General features: G+C 45.0%; 1 protein-coding gene across 1 annotated transcript in view; it reads right to left on the minus strand.

Annotated features, from left to right (window-relative positions):
- TOM1 (target of myb1 membrane trafficking protein) overlaps nt 1–20,710 on the minus strand; it is a 165,029-nt gene that overhangs the window by 10,518 nt on the left and 133,801 nt on the right. Inside the window, exons 11-12 of the mRNA XM_083156447.1 lie at nt 14,679–14,799; nt 9,056–9,131 (exon numbers count right to left, since the gene is read on the minus strand). Of these exons, the coding sequence (XP_083012573.1) occupies nt 9,056–9,131; nt 14,679–14,799 (197 nt within the window). The remainder of the gene's footprint in view (nt 1–9,055; nt 9,132–14,678; nt 14,800–20,710) is intronic.

Genomic DNA, 20,710 nt, shown 5'->3' on the forward strand with positions numbered 1-20,710 from the left:
TACAACACACACTAAAAAACAGTACAACAAACACACAGAACACACACACTTAAACATTGCCAGGATACGCATAGCACACTACACACACATATACGTAGCACACCTCACAAACTTACACATTCGGCAGATACACACAGCACAACACACACACATAACACACCACTCACAGTACAACACACACCCACATTCTCTACTGCACACACAAAAACAGTACAATACACAGAACACACACACTTAAACATTGCACAGATACACACAGCACACTACACACACACAGATTTATACATAGCACACCTTACGCACTTACACATAGGGCAGATACACACAACACACACACATACCATACCTCTAACAGCACAATGCACCCACATTCACCACACATACCCAAAAAACAGTACAACACACACTTAAACATTGCACAGATACACAACACACACATACTGTATATACATAGCACACCTCACACACTTACGCACAATACATTAGTTACAATACAACACACACAACCACATACACTACAACACACACACAAAAACAGTACAACACACAGAAACACACAGAACACATAAAAAATAATCTGCTGTTTATTTAACAGTCTGTACCGGCAAATAAAAACTGTACCTAATGTACCGTTTCTACTTTGTTCCCCATATCTGTCTCTCCAGTCCCCCAGCCTGTCACTGCGCTCCCCGGCCGGTTTCACTGAGAAATCTTTGTCCTGGCCAATGCACCCATTGATCAATACAAAGTGGGTACACTGCACTCACCCTGTTAGTCAGTTGGATATCAGGCACTGCTCTGCCTTAAGGGTTTCCCAGACTCTTTTGGTTCATAGATAATGTTTGGTCGATGGGCATGAGCGCTGCATGCATTTGTTTGAATGTTATGAGTGTAAGAAGTTGAAGAATAAGGGCCAGATTCTCTAAGCTTCAAAAGTGATAAAATGGAGAGTGATAAACAGCCAGCCAAAATGGAGAGTGATAAACAGCCAGCCAATCAGCTCCGACCTGCCATGTCACAGACTATGTTTGAAAAATGTCAGACAGGAGCTGATTGGCTGGCTGTTTATAACTCTCCATTTTATCACTTTTGAAGCTTAAAAAATCTGGCCCTAAGACTGAGATGAAGATTTGTCACGTTATAGTGTACAATTTACTCAATAAATCGTGAAAAACATATGTGTACATAGAAGTACAATCAAGAAATGAAAGTAGGATTAAAAAATAAATTCTGATTCAAACTGATAATTGTTTGGATGACGGTGGGTTGCGAAACAAATCTATAGGTGGAGGGGGTATGGATATTGTGGGCATAATTGGTGTTTGGTACACCTACAGGGGGTCCCCAGTTGATGAGAAATTTTCACTACAGTGTCACCGTAGGGGGATTTCCAATTGGGGTTCAGGTGGTCTTTTAGGGACCCTTTACAATCCCGTTGGTGTCTTCTCCTGGAGCCTACAGTCTCCCTCAGTGATTGAATATCATTAAGGGAGACCGTAAGCTCAAGGAGAAGAGACCTACAGGATTGTAAAGGGTCCCTAAAAGACCACCTGGACCAAAATTGGGAATCCCCCTATGGTGACACTGTGACCGTGACACTGTAGTGAAAATCCCATCAATTGAGGTAGGGAAGCCAATCCCGGAGCATTTTTTCAATCCCGGATTTCGGGATTGAAAAATGCCCAATCCCGGGATTCCCGGGATCCCGGGATTGGCTTCCCTAATTTAAAAAACACACCCCGGCCGCCCCGCATATTTACTTACATGTGGGGTGGGGTGCGGTGCGGCCGGGTGTGTGGGTGCCCAGCCGGCCGCCCGGGTGTCTGTGGAGCCGGGCAGCCGGGTGGGTTGGCGGGCGTCAGGGGAGCCGGCGGGTGGATGGGCGGGGAGCCGGCGGATGGATGGGCGGGTAGCCGGCCGAGTGGATGGGCGGGTAGCCGGCCGGGTGGATGGGCGGGGAACCGGCCTGGAGGGTGGGTGAATGGGCGGGTAGCGAGCCAGCCGGGCTGGTGGGCGGGGGGCGAACGAATGCTGCACAGAGCCACACTGGCTCTGTGCAGCTGCTTGGCCTGCGCAGCGTGACCTCTGTATTCGTCACGCTGCGCAGGGATGCACTGCCGGGGAAGGGAGAAGCCGGGCAGCGTCTGAGCACACGCTCAGACGCTGGCCGGCATTAGACTGCGCATGCGCAGTCTAATCCCGAAATCCCGGGATTGGAAACTCCAATCCCGGGATCGAAATCCCGGCGTTTTAGGGGCCAAATCCCGGGATCCCGCAGATCCCGATCCCGGGATTGGCCACCCTAAATTGAGGGCCCCCTGTAGGTTTAACAAACACCAATTATGCCCACAATATCCATACCCCCACCTATAGATTTGTTTCACAACCCACTCCCATCCAAACAATTATCAGTTTGAATCAGAACTTATTTTTTAATCCTACTTTCATTTCTTGATTGTACTTCTATGTACACTTACATTTTTTTTCACGATTTATTGAGTAAATTGTACACTTTGTAACATGGCAATTCTTTTTCTTACAGGTTTAGGGGGGAATCGGGGGGAAAGGGATCAGAACAGTCGCACAGGTTCAGGTATAACAATATTTTTAGAAATTACCCTCATGTATTATTATTTTATTATGATGTACTTCAAACAATGGAGGGTGTGCTACCACTGGACACAAGTTAATTATAGCAACAAGGAAAGGAAAGAATGTCACTATGTGGTGCACAAGGAGGTTAACTTAATCTAAAATCTAACTTTTATTAGGATTTTCTAAAATAGTAGCGAAGTATAAGACACAAACATCACAGAACATGAAACAGAGTGATTTTAAAAAGGATAATATATCCTAATACCGTGTTTCCCCGATAATAAGACACGGTCTTATTTATTTTTTTCAGTCCAAAAACACCAAAGGGCTTATTTTTGGGGTAGGGCTTATTTTAGCTCCTCAGTCCTTCTTTTAGCTACATCATGCCCCTCAATCACCTTATACTGTAAGCACAACTTCCGCTTTCCTTTCCTTCTGCATTTTTCAGCCACTCAGCCTTTCCTCCGCTGCCACTCTGTCACTCCGCTCCCGTCTGTGAACAGACGCCACTCAGTCCTTGAGGTGTGCAGTGACGTCACATGCACAATGCATCCCTGCGACCGCTGATGCCAGCAGAGGCTTCAGCGGTACCAGGGCTGCTACCGTAGCAGCAGCATCCATTTCATGTGGGTGGGTGGGGGGGTTTAGCGGAGCTGGGAGTTTAGCACACTGCCCACTCTCTCCAAGCTTTATTTAGCTGTATGGAGTGTGCGCCCGCTTGTCAATCAGTGGCGGGTCCCGGGTTGGGGATCCGTTCTCCAGTGCTGGTATGCGGGCGGTGTCCGATGTGAGCTGCCACTATCACATTCAGACCACCGTTTTGCCGCAACCGCACAGAGCCGTGGATCGTCTCCCGCTGTGATACAGGTTAAGCAGCGGCATTTGTTTGAATGTTATGAGTGTAAGAAGTTGAAGAATAAGGGCCAGATTCTCTAAGCTTCAAAAGTGATAAAATGGAGAGTGATAAACAGCCAGCCAATCAGCTCCGACCTGCCATGTCACAGACTATGTTTGAAAAATGTCAGACAGGAGCTGATTGGCTGGCTGTTTATAACTCTCCATTTTATCACTTTTGAAGCTTAAAAAATCTGGCCCTAAGACTGAGATGAAGATTTGTCACGTTATAGTGTACAATTTACTCAATAAATCGTGAAAAACATATGTGTACATAGAAGTACAATCAAGAAATGAAAGTCGGGGGGAAAGGGATCAGAACAGTCGCACAGGTTCAGGTATAACAATATTTTTAGAAATTACCCTCATGTATTATTATTTTATTATGATGTACTTCAAACAATGGAGGGTGTGCTACCACTGGACACAAGTTAATTATAGCAACAAGGAAAGGAAAGAATGTCACTATGTGGTGCACAAGGAGGTTAACTTAATCTAAAATCTAACTTTTATTAGGATTTTCTAAAATAGTAGCGAAGTATAAGACACAAACATCACAGAACATGAAACAGAGTGATTTTAAAAAGGATAATATATCCTAATACCGTGTTTCCCCGATAATAAGACACGGTCTTATTTATTTTTTTCAGTCCAAAAACACCAAAGGGCTTATTTTTGGGGTAGGGCTTATTTTAGCTCCTCAGTCCTTCTTTTAGCTACATCATGCCCCTCAATCACCTTATACTGTAAGCACAACTTCCGCTTTCCTTTCCTTCTGCATTTTTCAGCCACTCAGCCTTTCCTCCGCCGCCGCTCAGTCACTCCGCTCCCGTCTGTGAACAGACGCCACTCAGTCCTTGAGGTGTGCAGTGACGTCACATGCACAATGCATCCCTGCGACCGCTGATGCCAGCAGAGGCTTCAGCGGTACCAGGGCTGCTACCGTAGCAGCAGCATCCATTTCATGTGGGTGGGTGGGGGGGTTTAGCGGAGCTGGGAGTTTAGCACAGGGACTGGGCAAAATGAGGATTAAGCTAGGGCTTATTTTCGGGGTAGGGCTTATTTTGGACCGTTGTCCAGAAATAAGGGTAGGGCTTATTATTGGGGTAGGTCTTATTATCAGGGAAACAGGGTAGGTGTGACTGCAATACTTTTCTCCCCTTATTAGACTGGTTTATTAGATGTCAGTCTCCACGTCTGCATAAATTCAATCGGTGCCTGGAGATTGTTAAAGCCGAGTCTGCCCACTCTCTCCAAGCTTTATTTAGCTGTATGGAGTGTGCGCCCGCTTGTCAATCAGTGGCGGGTCCCGGGTTGGGGATCCGTTCTCCAGTGCTGGTATGCGGGCGGTGTCCGATGTGAGCTGCCACTATCACATTCAGACCACCGTTTTGTCGCAACCGCACAGAGCCGTGGATCGTCTCCCGCTGTGATACAGGTTAAGCAGCGGCATTTGTTTGAATGTTATGAGTGTAAGAAGTTGAAGAATAAGGGCCAGATTCTCTAAGCTTCAAAAGTGATAAAATGGAGAGTGATAAACAGCCAGCCAAAATGGAGAGTGATAAACAGCCAGCCAATCAGCTCCGACCTGCCATGTCACAGACTATGTTTGAAAAATGTCAGACAGGAGCTGATTGGCTGGCTGTTTATAACTCTCCATTTTATCACTTTTGAAGCTTAAAAAATCTGGCCCTAAGACTGAGATGAAGATTTGTCACGTTATAGTGTACAATTTACTCAATAAATCGTGAAAAACATATGTGTACATAGAAGTACAATCAAGAAATGAAAGTAGGATTAAAAAATAAATTCTGATTCAAACTGATAATTGTTTGGATGACGGTGGGTTGCGAAACAAATCTATAGGTGGAGGGGGTATGGATATTGTGGGCATAATTGGTGTTTGGTACACCTACAGGGGGTCCCCAGTTGATGAGAAATTTTCACTACAGTGTCACCGTAGGGGGATTTCCAATTGGGGTTCAGGTGGTCTTTTAGGGACCCTTTACAATCCCGTTGGTGTCTTCTCCTGGAGCCTACAGTCTCCCTCAGTGATTGAATATCATTAAGGGAGACCGTAAGCTCAAGGAGAAGAGACCTACAGGATTGTAAAGGGTCCCTAAAAGACCACCTGGACCAAAATTGGGAATCCCCCTATGGTGAAACTGTGACCGTGACACTGTAGTGAAAATCCCATCAATTGAGGGCCCCCTGTAGGTTTAACAAACACCAATTATGCCCACAATATCCATACCCCCACCTATAGATTTGTTTCACAACCCACTCCCATCCAAACAATTATCAGTTTGAATCAGAACTTATTTTTTAATCCTACTTTCATTTCTTGATTGTACTTCTATGTACACTTACATTTTTTTTCACGATTTATTGAGTAAATTGTACACTTTGTAACATGGCAATTCTTTTTCTTACAGGTTTAGGGGGGAATCGGGGGGAAAGGGATCAGAACAGTCGCACAGGTTCAGGTATAACAATATTTTTAGAAATTACCCTCATGTATTATTATTTTATTATGATGTACTTCAAACAATGGAGGGTGTGCTACCACTGGACACAAGTTAATTATAGCAACAAGGAAAGGAAAGAATGTCACTATGTGGTGCACAAGGAGGTTAACTTAATCTAAAATCTAACTTTTATTAGGATTTTCTAAAATAGTAGCGAAGTATAAGACACAAACATCACAGAACATGAAACAGAGTGATTTTAAAAAGGATAATATATCCTAATACCGTGTTTCCCCGATAATAAGACACTGTCTTATTTATTTTTTTCAGTCCAAAAACACCAAAGGGCTTATTTTTGGGGTAGGGCTTATTTTAGCTCCTCAGTCCTTCTTTTAGCTACATCATGCCCCTCAATCACCTTATACTGTAAGCACAACTTCCGCTTTCCTTTCCTTCTGCATTTTTCAGCAACTCAGCCTTTCCTCCGCCGCCACTCTGTCACTCCGCTCCCGTCTGTGAACAGACGCCACTCAGTCCTTGAGGTGTGCAGTGACGTCACATGCACAATGCATCCCTGCGACCGCTGATGCCAGCAGAGGCTTCAGCGGTACCAGGGCTGCTACCGTAGCAGCAGCATCCATTTCATGTGGGTGGGTGGGGGGGTTTAGCGGAGCTGGGAGTTTAGCACAGGGACTGGGCAAAATGAGGATTAAGCTAGGGCTTATTTTCGGGGTAGGGCTTATTTTGGACCGTTGTCCAGAAATAAGGGTAGGGCTTATTATTGGGGTAGGTCTTATTATCAGGGAAACAGGGTAGGTGTGACTGCAATACTTTTCTCCCCTTATTAGACTGGTTTATTAGATGTCAGTCTCCACGTCTGCATAAATTCAATCGGTGCCTGGAGATTGTTAAAGCCGAGTCTGCCCACTCTCTCCAAGCTTTATTTAGCTGTATGGAGTGTGCGCCCGCTTGTCAATCAGTGGCGGGTCCCGGGTTGGGGATCCGTTCTCCAGTGCTGGTATGCGGGCGGTGTCCGATGTGAGCTGCCACTATCACATTCAGACCACCGTTTTGCCGCAACCGCACAGAGCCGTGGATCGCCTCCCGCTGTGATACAGGTTAAGCAGCGGCGTCTAGGAGTAGTACGCTGGGGGTTAGAGCCCGTTTGACTGGTTCCAGGATAGTGCTGACGTCAAGCACTGCATTCCTGGCCGGGCGTGTCCAGTGGCGACTGGCACACGCTGGTGAGGCAGAGATACGGCTGTTGATAAATCACAATAATATATACATTGGTATGGGGGGAAGGGAGTAGGGAGTCACAACAAGTTGCTGACGGGTCAGCGTACGCTTCGCTTATGGGAGCTTCATCAGGACCCCCTACAGCTAAATAAAGCTTGGAGTGAGTGGGCAGACTCGGCTTTAACAGTCTCCAGGCACCGATTGAATTTATGCAGACGTGGAGACTGACATCTAATAAACCAGTCTAATAAGGGGAGAAAAGTATTGCAGTCACACCTATTAGGATATATTATCCTTTTTAAAATCACTCTATGTTTCATGTTCTGTGATGTTTGTGTCTTATACTTCGCTACTATTTTAGAAAATCCTAATAAAAGTTAGATTTTAGATTAAGTCAACCTCCTTGTGCACCACATAGTGACATTCTTTCCTTTCCTTGTTGCTATAATTCTTTATCTTAGTCTTATTCTTCAACTTCTTACACTCAAACCTTATCAATGCACCCATTGATGATTGTGATGGCTGGATCAGTGGATTGGCCTGGCGGGTGTAGGGAAGAATTTGGCCCATTGCACCCATTCCCAGTGGTGCATTACAGTGGTGCGAATAGTGTGCGTCGCGTCATGACATCATGTGGCCAGGCCCGCGGACCTGCTCCCACACTCAGGGGCTGCCCCACTGTTTGGTAGAGATGCCCGGTGCATGTGCTTTACAGATCCCCAGACCTCAGAGACTGCTGCAGGCAGGTTCGGTGAGGAGAGTGGCAGTAGCAGGGAGCAGTGAATTTTTAATTAATTATGGCGCGGTAAGTAACGCCCACCCCGGTCCCCATGCACTCAGCGCCTGTAATTACACACCCTACAAACTGTACCATTGAAAGTATAGAAATGGAGGTGTGGCCACATCTCTTTCTGATTTTGTACCGATTTCTGACCCTCAGATGTTGTAGGGTATGTCATACAGTAGGTGCTAAATCTCAGGAGTGGATGTGGAATTCATCAACACATACAAGTTATCAACTCAGGAGCATTGTGTTTCAAACAACAACACCACACCTCATTGCCGTAATTGAGTATCAATGCAAACACATTCTAACATTATGGTGGTATCTATAACAAATTACAATCTTAGGTCTTTGGCACAGCATATTGTAAGATGACATTTTTCAGCAATTTTGGAAATAAAGAAACCCCAAGGTTTTCCGGGCAATGCCGGGCCGGTCAGCTAGTTTACATTAAAGTTTATGATGGGGGCAGGCAATGTGTGGCACTCCAGTTGCTAGGAGATGACACATCCCAGCAGTTGTGATGGTAGGCCATGCTGAGACGTGTAGTTACACAGCAGCTGGAGTGCCAAGCGGTGCTAACCCTTGGGTTGGGAGGGAATACGGTCGCTAGGTGGACACTATGAAGGTCGACATACATGAAAAAAAATTCAGGTCGGCCTTTTGACTGTTGACCAGCCCATTGCTGACCTAATGCTTGTGTCGACCTTCCGACCCTGTCGACCTTAGCCATGTGTTGACCTAAGCCCTCTCGACCTTTAGTGGTCGACTGAATGGGATTGATATGAAATCCCAACGTTCAAAATCCCGACAAAGGGGGGGATGTGGATCGCCTCCCCTTTGTGGGCTCGCTACGTTCGGCACACTAATGTATTCTCCCTCTGTGGGTGTCGTGGACACCCACGGAGGGAGAAAGTGTTGGGATTTTGGCGGTCAGGATTTTGAACGCCGGGATTTGAACAGACCTATGACCCATACCCGATAGGACAAGACTTGTTGTCTGTAAAGACCATTTATAGGCAAGTTCCTTTGCACGGTATTATGATAGGTATAACAAGGGCAACAAATCACTTACGGCTCCAGTGTTCTGCTGTCGAGTATCCAGGGCTACAGCTAGTCCATCTGCAGCTTGTGGGTCCTCGTATTTAACACTGGGCGAAGCAAGAAAGATGGGAGTAATGATTAAGCATACTTTGCCCAGCACTGCCTAATACGCAGGCACTATAGAAATAATAAAGGTTACTAATAATAAATGTCAGAAAGAATGTGAACAGAAGCGACAAATGTGATAGAAATATAATTACAGGAGATTAGAAGTGTAGTAAAGGATAGAGGAGTTCCGAGAATCCGTGAAACAAGGGAACAGTAAAGGGGCCCATACACGGTGCGATCATTGCATGCATTTTCAACACGATAATCCGAAACTAGTTCAAAAAGTATGTGCTGCACATACTTTTTGAACCATGCGATGCAGAAGCAGAACTCTGGGAGGCAATGGAGTCATCTGCTGCCGGGCTCCGGCTACCAAGGGGGCACCTCTCCTCCCCTGCAAGTTTAAATCAGTTAAAATGATGTCGCTTCTGTGGCTGAGTTCTTTCTCACTCTCTCTCTCTATATCTATATATATATATATCTATATATCTATATATATATATATCTATATATCTATATATATATATATCTATATATCTATATATATATATATCTATATATATATATATATATATATATATATATATATATATATATATATATATATATATATATAGATATATATAGATATATATAGATATATATATATATATATATATATATAAACACAAATATATATTTTATATAATGATGTGTGTGTATGTGGGGGTAGGCACCAATATTTATCTTGCCACTGGGCAACGGGGACGAACTTGTGCCACTGGTGCGATGGGATGTGTCCGGGAGCGCGCATTGCACCCGCAAAACGCACTATGTATGGGCACCTTAAGTACATGATTATACAGTTAAGGTGCCCATACACTGAGCAATGCTCTCCGTACTTTTTGTACTAGATTGCATTGTATCTATTACAAAAAGCATACGATGTGCGACAGCAGAGTGCTTTTTGTACTAGATGCAATGCTGTCTACAGTAGTACAAAGAGTACAGGCTGCACATACTTTCTGTGCGATGTAATGTGCATCTCACGGGGAAAACCCACTATGTATGGGCACCTTAAGATATTAAATCAATGTATTATGTAATGAAAATTAACAAAGTCATTCAATTTAAAGCAACCCTGGTTGTATATACATGCATACCCTTCCAGCAGTACAAAGTAACACTTGGGCTAAATTTGCTAAAGCTTCTAAAAATGAAAAGAGGTGATGTTGCCCATAGCAACCAATTGGATTCTGTCTATCATATTTTAGGATGCAATAAAAAAAAAATGAAAGACAGACTCTTATTGGTTATCGGGCAGAATGGCTACGTTATTCTCTAAAAGGATCAGGACAACCGCTTTGATACAAGAAAACCTTGGCGTGCTAAACTTTCTGACGAGAGTAGATCTCTCATGGCAACAGACAGGCAAACTTCCAACAAAGGAACCCCCACCCATTCAGTGTTTTCACCCAAGCCTAGTGGACACTGCCGCACAGTAACTGTGTCAGTGGTCGACCTGAGACTGCTGTGGGTAGTTGGGTTCAGTCCAGAATTTGCAGAAATGAGTTTATGCTGTTGTAGGTCAATCCGATCGTAGAAATGCTCATCTGAAAGAGGTCCGCTGTGCACAATGGCCTCCAGGATAAAGTAGAGGCCCACCACCATCCCACTGATCAGGAAGAATGGTACAAAAGCCCTTAAGTGCTTGCACCAACCACAGAGTTCATTGAGGTGCATGGTTATTAAGGAGTTGTAGATCCAGATAGAGACAGGCACAAAACAAGGTCAGGAAAGGGTGAATTGTTCAAGAATAAAGAATAGCAAAAGTGAGCAAAGCAATCATGGACGTAGTTAGAAAATAGGCACCAGGAGACGGGTAGGAACTTGCCATCTGAGAATGTGCAGATCGTGGGTCAATGCAGACAAGAGGCCGGAGACCTGAAGGAGATGTGTACGTGCCAGAGGAGAAGCAGAAATAGATTGTACACCCAGAGAAGAGTAATCTGATGTCACAACCCACACCCAAGCACCCAAACTGAGCTCTCACTCCTCTCCAACGCCTGATCATCAGATTATACCAGGGGTCAGTTTACACCTTGCACTTCTGCCACATGACTGGTCTAGATTTTCCCTCAGTTTATAACACTTTGATTGATGGCAGCTGTCTTTGCTCCTTACTCAAAGAGGTTGAGACCCTTTAAGGTTATGACCTCTGTGTTCTTTATTACTTCTGTTTATCAGTGTCTCATGAACTCACTAGACACAAAAACTCTCTGCCTCTCTAATTGGGCAATTCTTGATCGCTCAGCACACAGCACTGCACAGCAAAGCGTGCTGAGGGATCTGTCAGGGCCAGTGATCTCCAGTGGGAACACTGGCCCTGCCCGGTGATCTAACTAGATTTATCCAGCATGCTGAGTCTTAATTGCCAGGATATCGAAGCGCAGGGCTACGCATCGCTATCGCTATGGCCCCTACACACAGAGCATTTTCTAAGCGATCTCACTGGATCTCTTAAAAAATGCCCTGAAATTGCTATGTGTGTAGGGGCCATAGTGATAGTGATGCGTAGCCCCGCACATCGCTATCGCCCGGTGATTAAGATCCAGCATGCTGGATAAATCTAGTTAATCTAGTTCTCAGTGCTGTGTGCTGAGCGATCTTGCTGAGCCATTCCGGACGTACCTACCCATCCTACACCTTTGTGTCCTCTTGATCCATTGGAGTAATGCTATTCACCTACTCAAAAGAAGATGAACTTAATCAATTTTATGGAAACTTATAATTAAATACATCCCTGTTCTCCTTCGTACCCCATTATATGGCACCCTTTACCATTCTCACCCCTACACTGTTTAGATGCTGTGCTTATGTGCTGTGCAGAGCAGAAGTGATAGAATTTCCCCCCTACCAGCGGGCCAGAGGGTGGCACAGCAGGACAGTACCTGAAAAGCAGGACTGCCCCACTGAAATTGTCATGGTTGGGAGGTATGCTCTCATCATTTCTGTCCTGCAAGACAGGAGTTTGCTATGGGCACCACCTCCTATGCTATAGAAATACCCGAAAAAATGATGGTAATGAGCATAATGGGCTTAATAAGAAATGTCTGTGATTGGTTATATGTGCTTCAGCCATTTTTTATTTGTTTTAGTTTAGTTCTCCCCTTGGACAGCTCTGAGAAATCAGTATGCAATACTCCACTGATGTTCATGCTTGCCTTGGCTCTAGTACCAGACAGATGCATGCTGATTGCCAAGCACGTGCTGCCACTACAAGCAGCAGCCTACCACATGCTAGCTTGGGAGGAGAATAGCAGCTGTTATGAAATACTGTGTGCACCGGCAATGATGAAACCCAAAGCAGCCAGACAGTTGCTTTTATTTCCTAAATTGTATTAAGGTGCCCATACACGGGAAAATTGGCAGGTGTGATAAGATGGGTGCTCCCGCACACATCCCATCGCTCAGCTCAAAACGGATGTGCTGCACATACTTTTTGTACTAGATTGCATTGCATTTCATTTCATTGAAAAACGTATGCGATGCGATCTAGTCCAAATTGCATACAATAATTGTACCGTGTATGGTAACCTTTAGAAAAATGATCAATCTAATTGGTTGCTATTGGCTATAGATGTGATAAAACCCACATTACTGTACAATTAGCAGACTAGTCACTGGTGATTTCCATAATCTTAAAATGTGGTTTTGTGCTTTTAAAATGATCGGTATACAGCATTTCTAGGAATGGATTGCATTACTGCTTACAGGGCCCAGTTCAGCTTTATGCGGTCCCTGCGTTGACAATGTCTAGGTCAACAGTCACTAAGTCAACCACCAATGTTTGACAGTAACTAGGTCGGCTTTGACAGAAGGTTAACACAAGCATAAGGTCGATATGGACATGGACGACACTCACAAGGTCAACATGAGTTTCTAATTTTTTTGGTTCATACTTTACTATCCAAGTGGACATAGAATGAGAATATAATAGTGTGCCCGAAGCAGACACACTTATATGGTGTCCTTGTGTTGTTACATTTGGTTTTAATTAAACTATTTTGGGTCCATAAAATTTGGTCTGGTTCAGTATATGCGACGATGTGGGTGTAACCCAAAGCAGTGACCACTGTTAAGAATGGTCACAGCGGTTCCTACACTGACTCTGTTGACCTTCTCAGAGATGACTGGCTCCTGTGATACTAGGCTTCACCTAAAATAGCCGCATCTGAAGGGGCGAATTAAGTCGGCATCAACTCCGGTGCCACCAGGTCTTACAGGGGACAAAGAACCAGTAATCACTTGAAAAAAGTACAAAAGTACAATTAACAAAAGTACAAGGAACCCTAAACAAGGTAATGGAAACCAAAGGGATCGGCCAAACCGATTAAATCGCACAAGCAACCTAGTCGCATACACAATGATACCTAGCAAGACTAAGAACAGCAAAGCACGAAACACACAAAAACTCCACACAAGAACCGGGCATATAAAAATAGGAAGAAAATGCCCAGACAGAACCCACGGAACCCTGACAGGCTGACCGGAACTGGCAAAAGGAAGAGGCTGGATGCAAGACCATGAACAAAAGAAATCCTAGACAGAAACAAGCCGGCAGCAGGAGGTATAGCAGACCAGACACTATAACCGGCGGGGCTTTAATGAACTGACTAACATCAATAAGCTGCGAGAGCCAATCAGGGAAGAGCCCGCCAGCCCAACCCTCCAAGTCTAAGTAATACCAGCTGAGGTTGGCACGCAACCAAGTGTCCTAGTAAATAGCCACCTGCCGGGTCCGGATGCGTAAGTGACTGAGCAGCATCTCTGGTTGCACAGCGACCAGCTAACCAGACGCTACAGTAGCGAATATGACATGTCGGATTCTGACGCACGTCCGAGAAGGAGACCCACCGCGAGTGCCTGAAGTTACAGCAGCTAACTGTATAACCTGTCCAACAGTGCCCAGCATAAGGTGACAGACAGATAGCTATATGTTACATTTATCTTTTTCTGCGTTATCAAAAGTATACAATTCTCTGTATCATGGGCTGCAGTTGAAACAGGGGATGGTGAACTTCCCATTCATTGCCACTAGGAGACCAGCGCTTTACTATTGGTGTGTTTTTTACTGCAGTATATAGAAAACTTATCTCAGATTCCCATTGGTGGGTTGCAGGGCGGATTGGCCATAGAGTTCATAGGGAAGGTTCCCAGTGGGCCACCATACCTACGGGGCCTGTTTTGTTTGCCGATATGTGGCTCTCAATGACAGACAGACCACCACACTCATTACACTGTGTTGCTCCCATTCATTCTGTTATTCTATCTCTGCAGTGCAGTAACTGTCATCCAGTGATGTTGCCATGGCTGCACGGCATGTTCTACCTCTGGTACTGCCCATGTCTGCCCACTTCTTCATAAGGTTCCAGGGCCACTTGTAGTTCTCAATCCACCCCTGCTGGGATGTGCCTAGTAAGTACTTTGGAAAAGTAATTTGAATAATATATATCTTAGTTTTAGGTAAACATGACAACTACAAGCACCAGTACACTTCCACTCACCTCCTGCGTTGGTCAGCCAGAGAACTCCCTCGGGTAAGTGCAAACATGTCAAAATCATCTCCCGGTTTCCCAGTGTGCTCTAGAGACTGCAGAGTTCCACTCACAGAGCCAGAGCTCATGTCTGCAGAAACAGAAAACACAACAAATTCCATATGAATACAATAATCACACACGAGAAGCCAATAGTGCTGTAGAGATTTCATTCATCATAATTAAACCTGAAAAAAAAAAACAGATTGATCACAAACTAGAGATCAGAGCAGAAAGACGGATCCCATTATCGTCATTTCATTATTTACACACAGTTGCATTAAACAGGAAACAAAATACTGTTGTATGAAGAGTAAAGTCTTCATTTATCATTTATTTACAGTTTCTTATAGCGCAGCATATTCTGTTGCGCTTTGCCAAATGACGTGAAAGGCACAGGGAGAAAGGGGGGTGTTGGGCACATTTATCCTGATTTCCTTATTCATTCATCTCTGTAGGGGGGAAGTGTCACTGTGCAACGCGCCAAAGGCACACGGCTTTTGGAGATAACCCCCTTTATGCTTTTATTTGGTATGAATATAAACTGTGCTTTAGGAAGCGGTGATAAATATTGGTGCTACAGCATTGTGCTTAAACCAACCTCCTGAGGGGCATTTTATTATTATTATTATTATTATTATTATTGTGCACCAGCACATGATTTATACTGAACATGTATATGTATAATTCACTATTTCTGTTCCAAAACACATACGATTGATATTTGGAGATGGGAATTTACTACTTTGGTATCTCAGAACATCTATGCATATAATAATGCTGCAGAATCTGTAAACTACATACTGTACACAGGAGGTTCCACTCTCCCCAACATGTAAAATAATATTTGGCTACATGAATGCCTATAAATGATATCTCAATGGCAGCGGTAGATCAAACCCCACATTTGCAGCACTTTTCCCCAATACCTTAGCAATGATTCCCTATACTACTGGGACTGGATTACTGATGTATCAGTCAGTCATTTATTTGTAAGGTTTGCTGATGTGGCTACAATACCTGTAAGCTTGGTTACTACAGTACATGCTTTATCTCCGCAATAAAGATTCAACAAAATAAGTGTTAGCAACAGATTCGTAGGGAGTGGGGATCTTTCCTATTATCCGCCCTCCACTATAAATTTACATGTAGAAATCTTACACGCTTCTACGCCCAACGGAATTGGTTCTTAAATTTTGCCTTTCACCACATGACTGCGTGTGGGTACCTGTGTTTGAATTAACAAAGTTCAGTTAATAAAAGGAGAAATGGGCCGCAGGTAGATAACGACAATGGCAGCATGTACATACAGCTACAGATCGATTGTCAGATTGGGCTGGTTGGAACAAAAACCTGGTAGTATCTCAGGGTTGCCTACCCTCCCGGAATGTCTGGGAGGGTCCCGGACATCGGGTCCCCCTCCCGGCCCCCCGGAAAGGACGGCAACCGTCCCGCATTGTCCTGCCTCTCCGGCGTAGAGGGGGTCCGTGGGGGGTTCCATGGGTCAAATGACGCGATCGCGTCACTTAAACCCCACTCCCCGCCGTGCAATGCATAAAATACCGGCATTGCACGGCGGGGGGGGGCTAAAATGACACGATCGCTCTAGCCATGCCCCTAAACGGCTCATCACAGCAGTGACCCCGCCCTTTTTCCCTCCCGGCTTTGTGCCCACACCCCTGCCATACTGAGCTGGCTGCTCTCGGAGAGAGCAGCCAGAAAGTCGGCAACCATGTAGTATCTGAATGGCAGTTTTCCAGCATTTCAAAGCAAATGGTAAACGGTTTGCTCTCATCCATTACCAGGATTTTGTTCCAACCAGCCCAATCTGACAATTGATCTGTATGACTGGCTTAAGGCATTATAATTCTTTTTCCACAATTTTTACCCCCAAATAGTTAATGTGATGTTCCCTTATGTGCTGCCACAGGAAAGCAAGTCGGTGACAAATAGCAAGTCAATATCTTTCACCATGTTGTGCTTCATAAATATTTATACAGCAAGGTGGCTGTTTGATATAAGCCTTTATCTTGGCTATAGGCAAAGTATTTTCACTTTTGGGCTTTAAACAGCTAATTAATACTGTACAGAGATGACAGGTACTATGGAATGGACTGATCCGCCACTCTCCCATACCCATGTGTTTGCCTTTATCTGAGAGCTCAGCAGATTCCCAATTCCAGGTGTGCAGTGAAACGCTCATACAAACAAAGGGCTTTTGATACTTCTCTCTAAAGGTCTGAGGAGGACGTCAATCATCCATATGACACATTATACGGATAATCCAGAAAAGCATAAACAATTCTGAGAATATTCCAACTCCAGTACTGTACCAAGTACAATATTCCAACTCCAGTACTGTACCAAGTAATAGACAATAGTAATACACCTGAAGCTGCAGTCTTTAGACATGTTGAAATGATTTAAAAGATTGTGTTTTATGGAGTTAAATAAAAACCACAATAAACAACCCTTAAGGCTCATACACAATGGGTGTTATCCTGGTTAACTCGCTCAGATGCAAATTTGCACCCTTGCCAGTCCACCAGGGTTCGTGAGCCCATCTTTCGATGGTCGCCAACCAAAGATCTGGCGCGCACACACATATATAAAAAGTGGTTCTCAGTTCACTTATATATGCGTGCAGGGCAGCTGACATACGGTGACGTCACCGGGCGATTACCATGGGAACGCTCAGCGTTTTCATGGGAGCGCCCATGAAACGCTGGGCATTCACATGGGCGAGTACCCCGGCCTGCGGGCTCACGCTAACCCCCCCTACCCCCGCAATGCTGGGTGCATGCTGTTCGCCATGCCTGCACACACCAGGCGTATGCACATGCGCAGAAATGCGGTTGTGCATGCGCATATGCCAAACAGCGGTCTCCGTGCAAACGAGCGGCTGCTGCAAACTTACCTGAATAAGGTCCAATGGCCAATTTGGTTTTGTCGTTTGAGCTGCTTTCAGCTGAAAAGCGGCCCAGTGTGTAAGGGGCAGCGATGCAATACCGGCGGCCAGCGCTCATCTGCTGGTATTACCGGTATTACCAGCAGATGAGCGATGGGGTGTACGGCTTTCCGTAGCATCCTGCTGTGGAAACTCGTCCACCCACGGGAAAAACGTTCAAAAGGACTAAAATCCGTGTGTGTGCACTGAGCGATTTTCAGCCCAGTGATCTTCCCCATCATCTTCCACACACGCTGAGCAATATCGCCCCCAGTGTGTATGGACCTTTAGAGGAGTCCACCTGCAGCAGAGGCTCCTCTAGGCAGGCAGAGTCTAAATGACAGCTTGGCAGATGTGCCGTGCAAAGAGGCATTGTTTACATAGGTGGCTACATACACATGGCAGTGCCAGCAATGTCACGGTGGTGGAAATGGCTGCATTCTCAGCGTTGTTTATCGTATAAGAAACTATTGGGAACGCGTCCTAAGATGTGTAACGCCCAAATACCTACTGGCTTAACGTTGTGTGTATGTGTGTGGTCAGAATGCCTGTAAGCACCACTGTGTGATATGGATTGATGTGAATGATAAAACATTCTCTTTGAAGTGCTGCATATTATGTTGATGCTATAAAAGGTTAAGACATAAATAATAAATAAAAAGCTTCATCTGTCTATAGTGAAATGGGATAATACTTTACATTGTAACAAATCTGCAGTGATTGCAAAGCCTAGCAATGAACAGTGCTGCTGATATAGGAACAGATCTACTGAAGGCCGCCATACACTTAAGTGACTTCTTGGAGGGAGAAGTTGCATTAGATCACATTTGGTCCTTTTGCATGTGATATATCACATGATCCTATTCCCCGGGAGGCTGCCCGTGTCAGAGGTCAGACCTGCAAGCAAGTCCAATCTCCGGCTCCAAACTGATGAACACAGGACCGTGCATTGCATCGGTTCTCAAACACATCCAATTTCGCCACTTTTCACCCGATTTCTCGGCCCGATTCGGCGGAATTGGGTAAAAAAAAGTGGCCAAATCAGACAAGTGTATGGTCAGCCAAGTCTTTGAGAGTGATCAAATACAAACCAATCAGCTCTTAATTGTCATTTTCCAAGCGCAGCCTATAACGTGGCAGCTAGGAGCCGATTGGCTGGTAATATATCTCTCTACACTTGACCAGTCTCCAGGGCTTTGTACATACATACTTGCCCATAATGTTCTAATCAGTATTCAATGTAGCGGAAATCCTTAATACACAGGCTGCACCGATATTCAGGAGTACACAGTGTGACTAATATCATTTATTTTTGTAGCATTACCATATTACAATTATGGACACTCAAAGAATGTTCATTCATATCAGCCCGTGACCCTACTCATAAATGAGGAGTAAGTCAGATACAAGACAAAGAACCAGTATATAATTAGTATATAGCTGGAAAGGAAGATGCATAGAATATATTTATTAGTTTGGCGTACAGACCAAATCAGTTTACATTCTGATACTTAAGCTAAGTATGGTGTACAGTGTGATAAGTCCCTAATTCATTACAGCAACAATGGCTGTAATATAAGATAAGACATCAATATATATGCCTGCTACACTGAATATTTTTAATGTCAGCAATAAGGCATAGAGTTATATGATGAAATGTCTTCATATAGATCTGTTGTACAATTATCTAGAGACAAGCTGTCATCGAAACATTCAGGATGGAATAAAAACAAGTTAGACAGCTGAGCGGCAGAGATAAATGATACTCTGCGTGTCATCGTTTCCAGCAGTGCAGGAAAAACATTTTGACAGGAAAACAGCATGAGGAGGCATTTGAATACAGAATATATTCATCTTCGAACCGTCTCTCATTACATGCCGCTTGCATTTGTATCATTGTTTTCAGTACAAAACAAATTAGAATGTAAAATCAAGTAGGACGGAAAGTCGTGAGGTCAGTGGACAATTTAAGGGTTACCCACCCCTGCCCACTTCCCATTAAAAACAGTTGCTGAACCTAGACTGGCTGCCATCATTGCTGGGCATCACTAAAAAGAATGATCAAGGGGTTGCCATGCCCCCAGTAAGTGCCACCTCTAGGCACATACCGAGCAGGAAATCCGGCACGGTGTGAGGAAAACGTCACATGGATACGATCTACAATAAGCATCACCTCTATTAGATCCTCATAAAATCTCACTTAAAGGTTGCACATTAGGCCTAACACTAAATAATTCAATTTATAAAAAATCCCTCCAAAAATATTGCACCTATTATGGCTATTTTAAATGCACACTCAAGACTGACACTTTACAGACCAGCGGTGGCCAACCCGCGGCTCTAGAGCCGCATGCGGCTCTCCCCCTTCTAAAGTGCGGCTCCTGCTTGCACTGTTGCCAGACGCGGCGCCCACCGTCTGTCCCCCATCACCCGCTGCCAGCCCGGTTCCCGAATACCTTCTGAGGGCAGGAGAGCGCGCATCGCGCATCTCTCCTATCCCTCACTGTGCATCCTGATCCTTGTGACTTGGCCGCCCGCCAATCACAGCTTGCGAGCCAGCAGCCAATCAGGAGCCGGCCCGCGAGATCTGATTGGTGGACGGCCCAGTCACAGGGAAGTAAGAGGGGAAGGAGACGCGCAGTGTGCTCTCCTCCGCTCGGCGACCTGATTGACAGGACTGCAGGGGGACGCCAGACTGTCCTCTCCCCGCCCGGCAGCAACAACGGTGAGTGCTGCTGCTGGGAAATTATCACTGGGGGCATAACTAGCACTGTGGGGGGCATATGAGGCATTGTGGTAACATATCTGGCACTGGGCACATAACTAGCACTGTGGGGGCATATGTGTGGCATTGTGGTAACATATCTGGCACGGGGCACATAACTAGCACTGTGGGGGCATGTGTGTGGCATTGTGGTAACATATCTGGCACTGGGCACATAACTAGCACTGTGGGGGCATATGTGTGGCATTGTGGGGGCATATCTGGCACTGGGCGCATAACTAGCACTGTGGGGGGCATATGTGTGGCATTGTGGGGGTATATCTGGCACTG

This window comes from Crinia signifera, chromosome 8, assembly GCF_055691185.1.
Source record: "Crinia signifera chromosome 8, ASM5569118v1, whole genome shotgun sequence".
Lineage (NCBI taxonomy): Eukaryota > Metazoa > Chordata > Amphibia > Anura > Myobatrachidae > Crinia > Crinia signifera.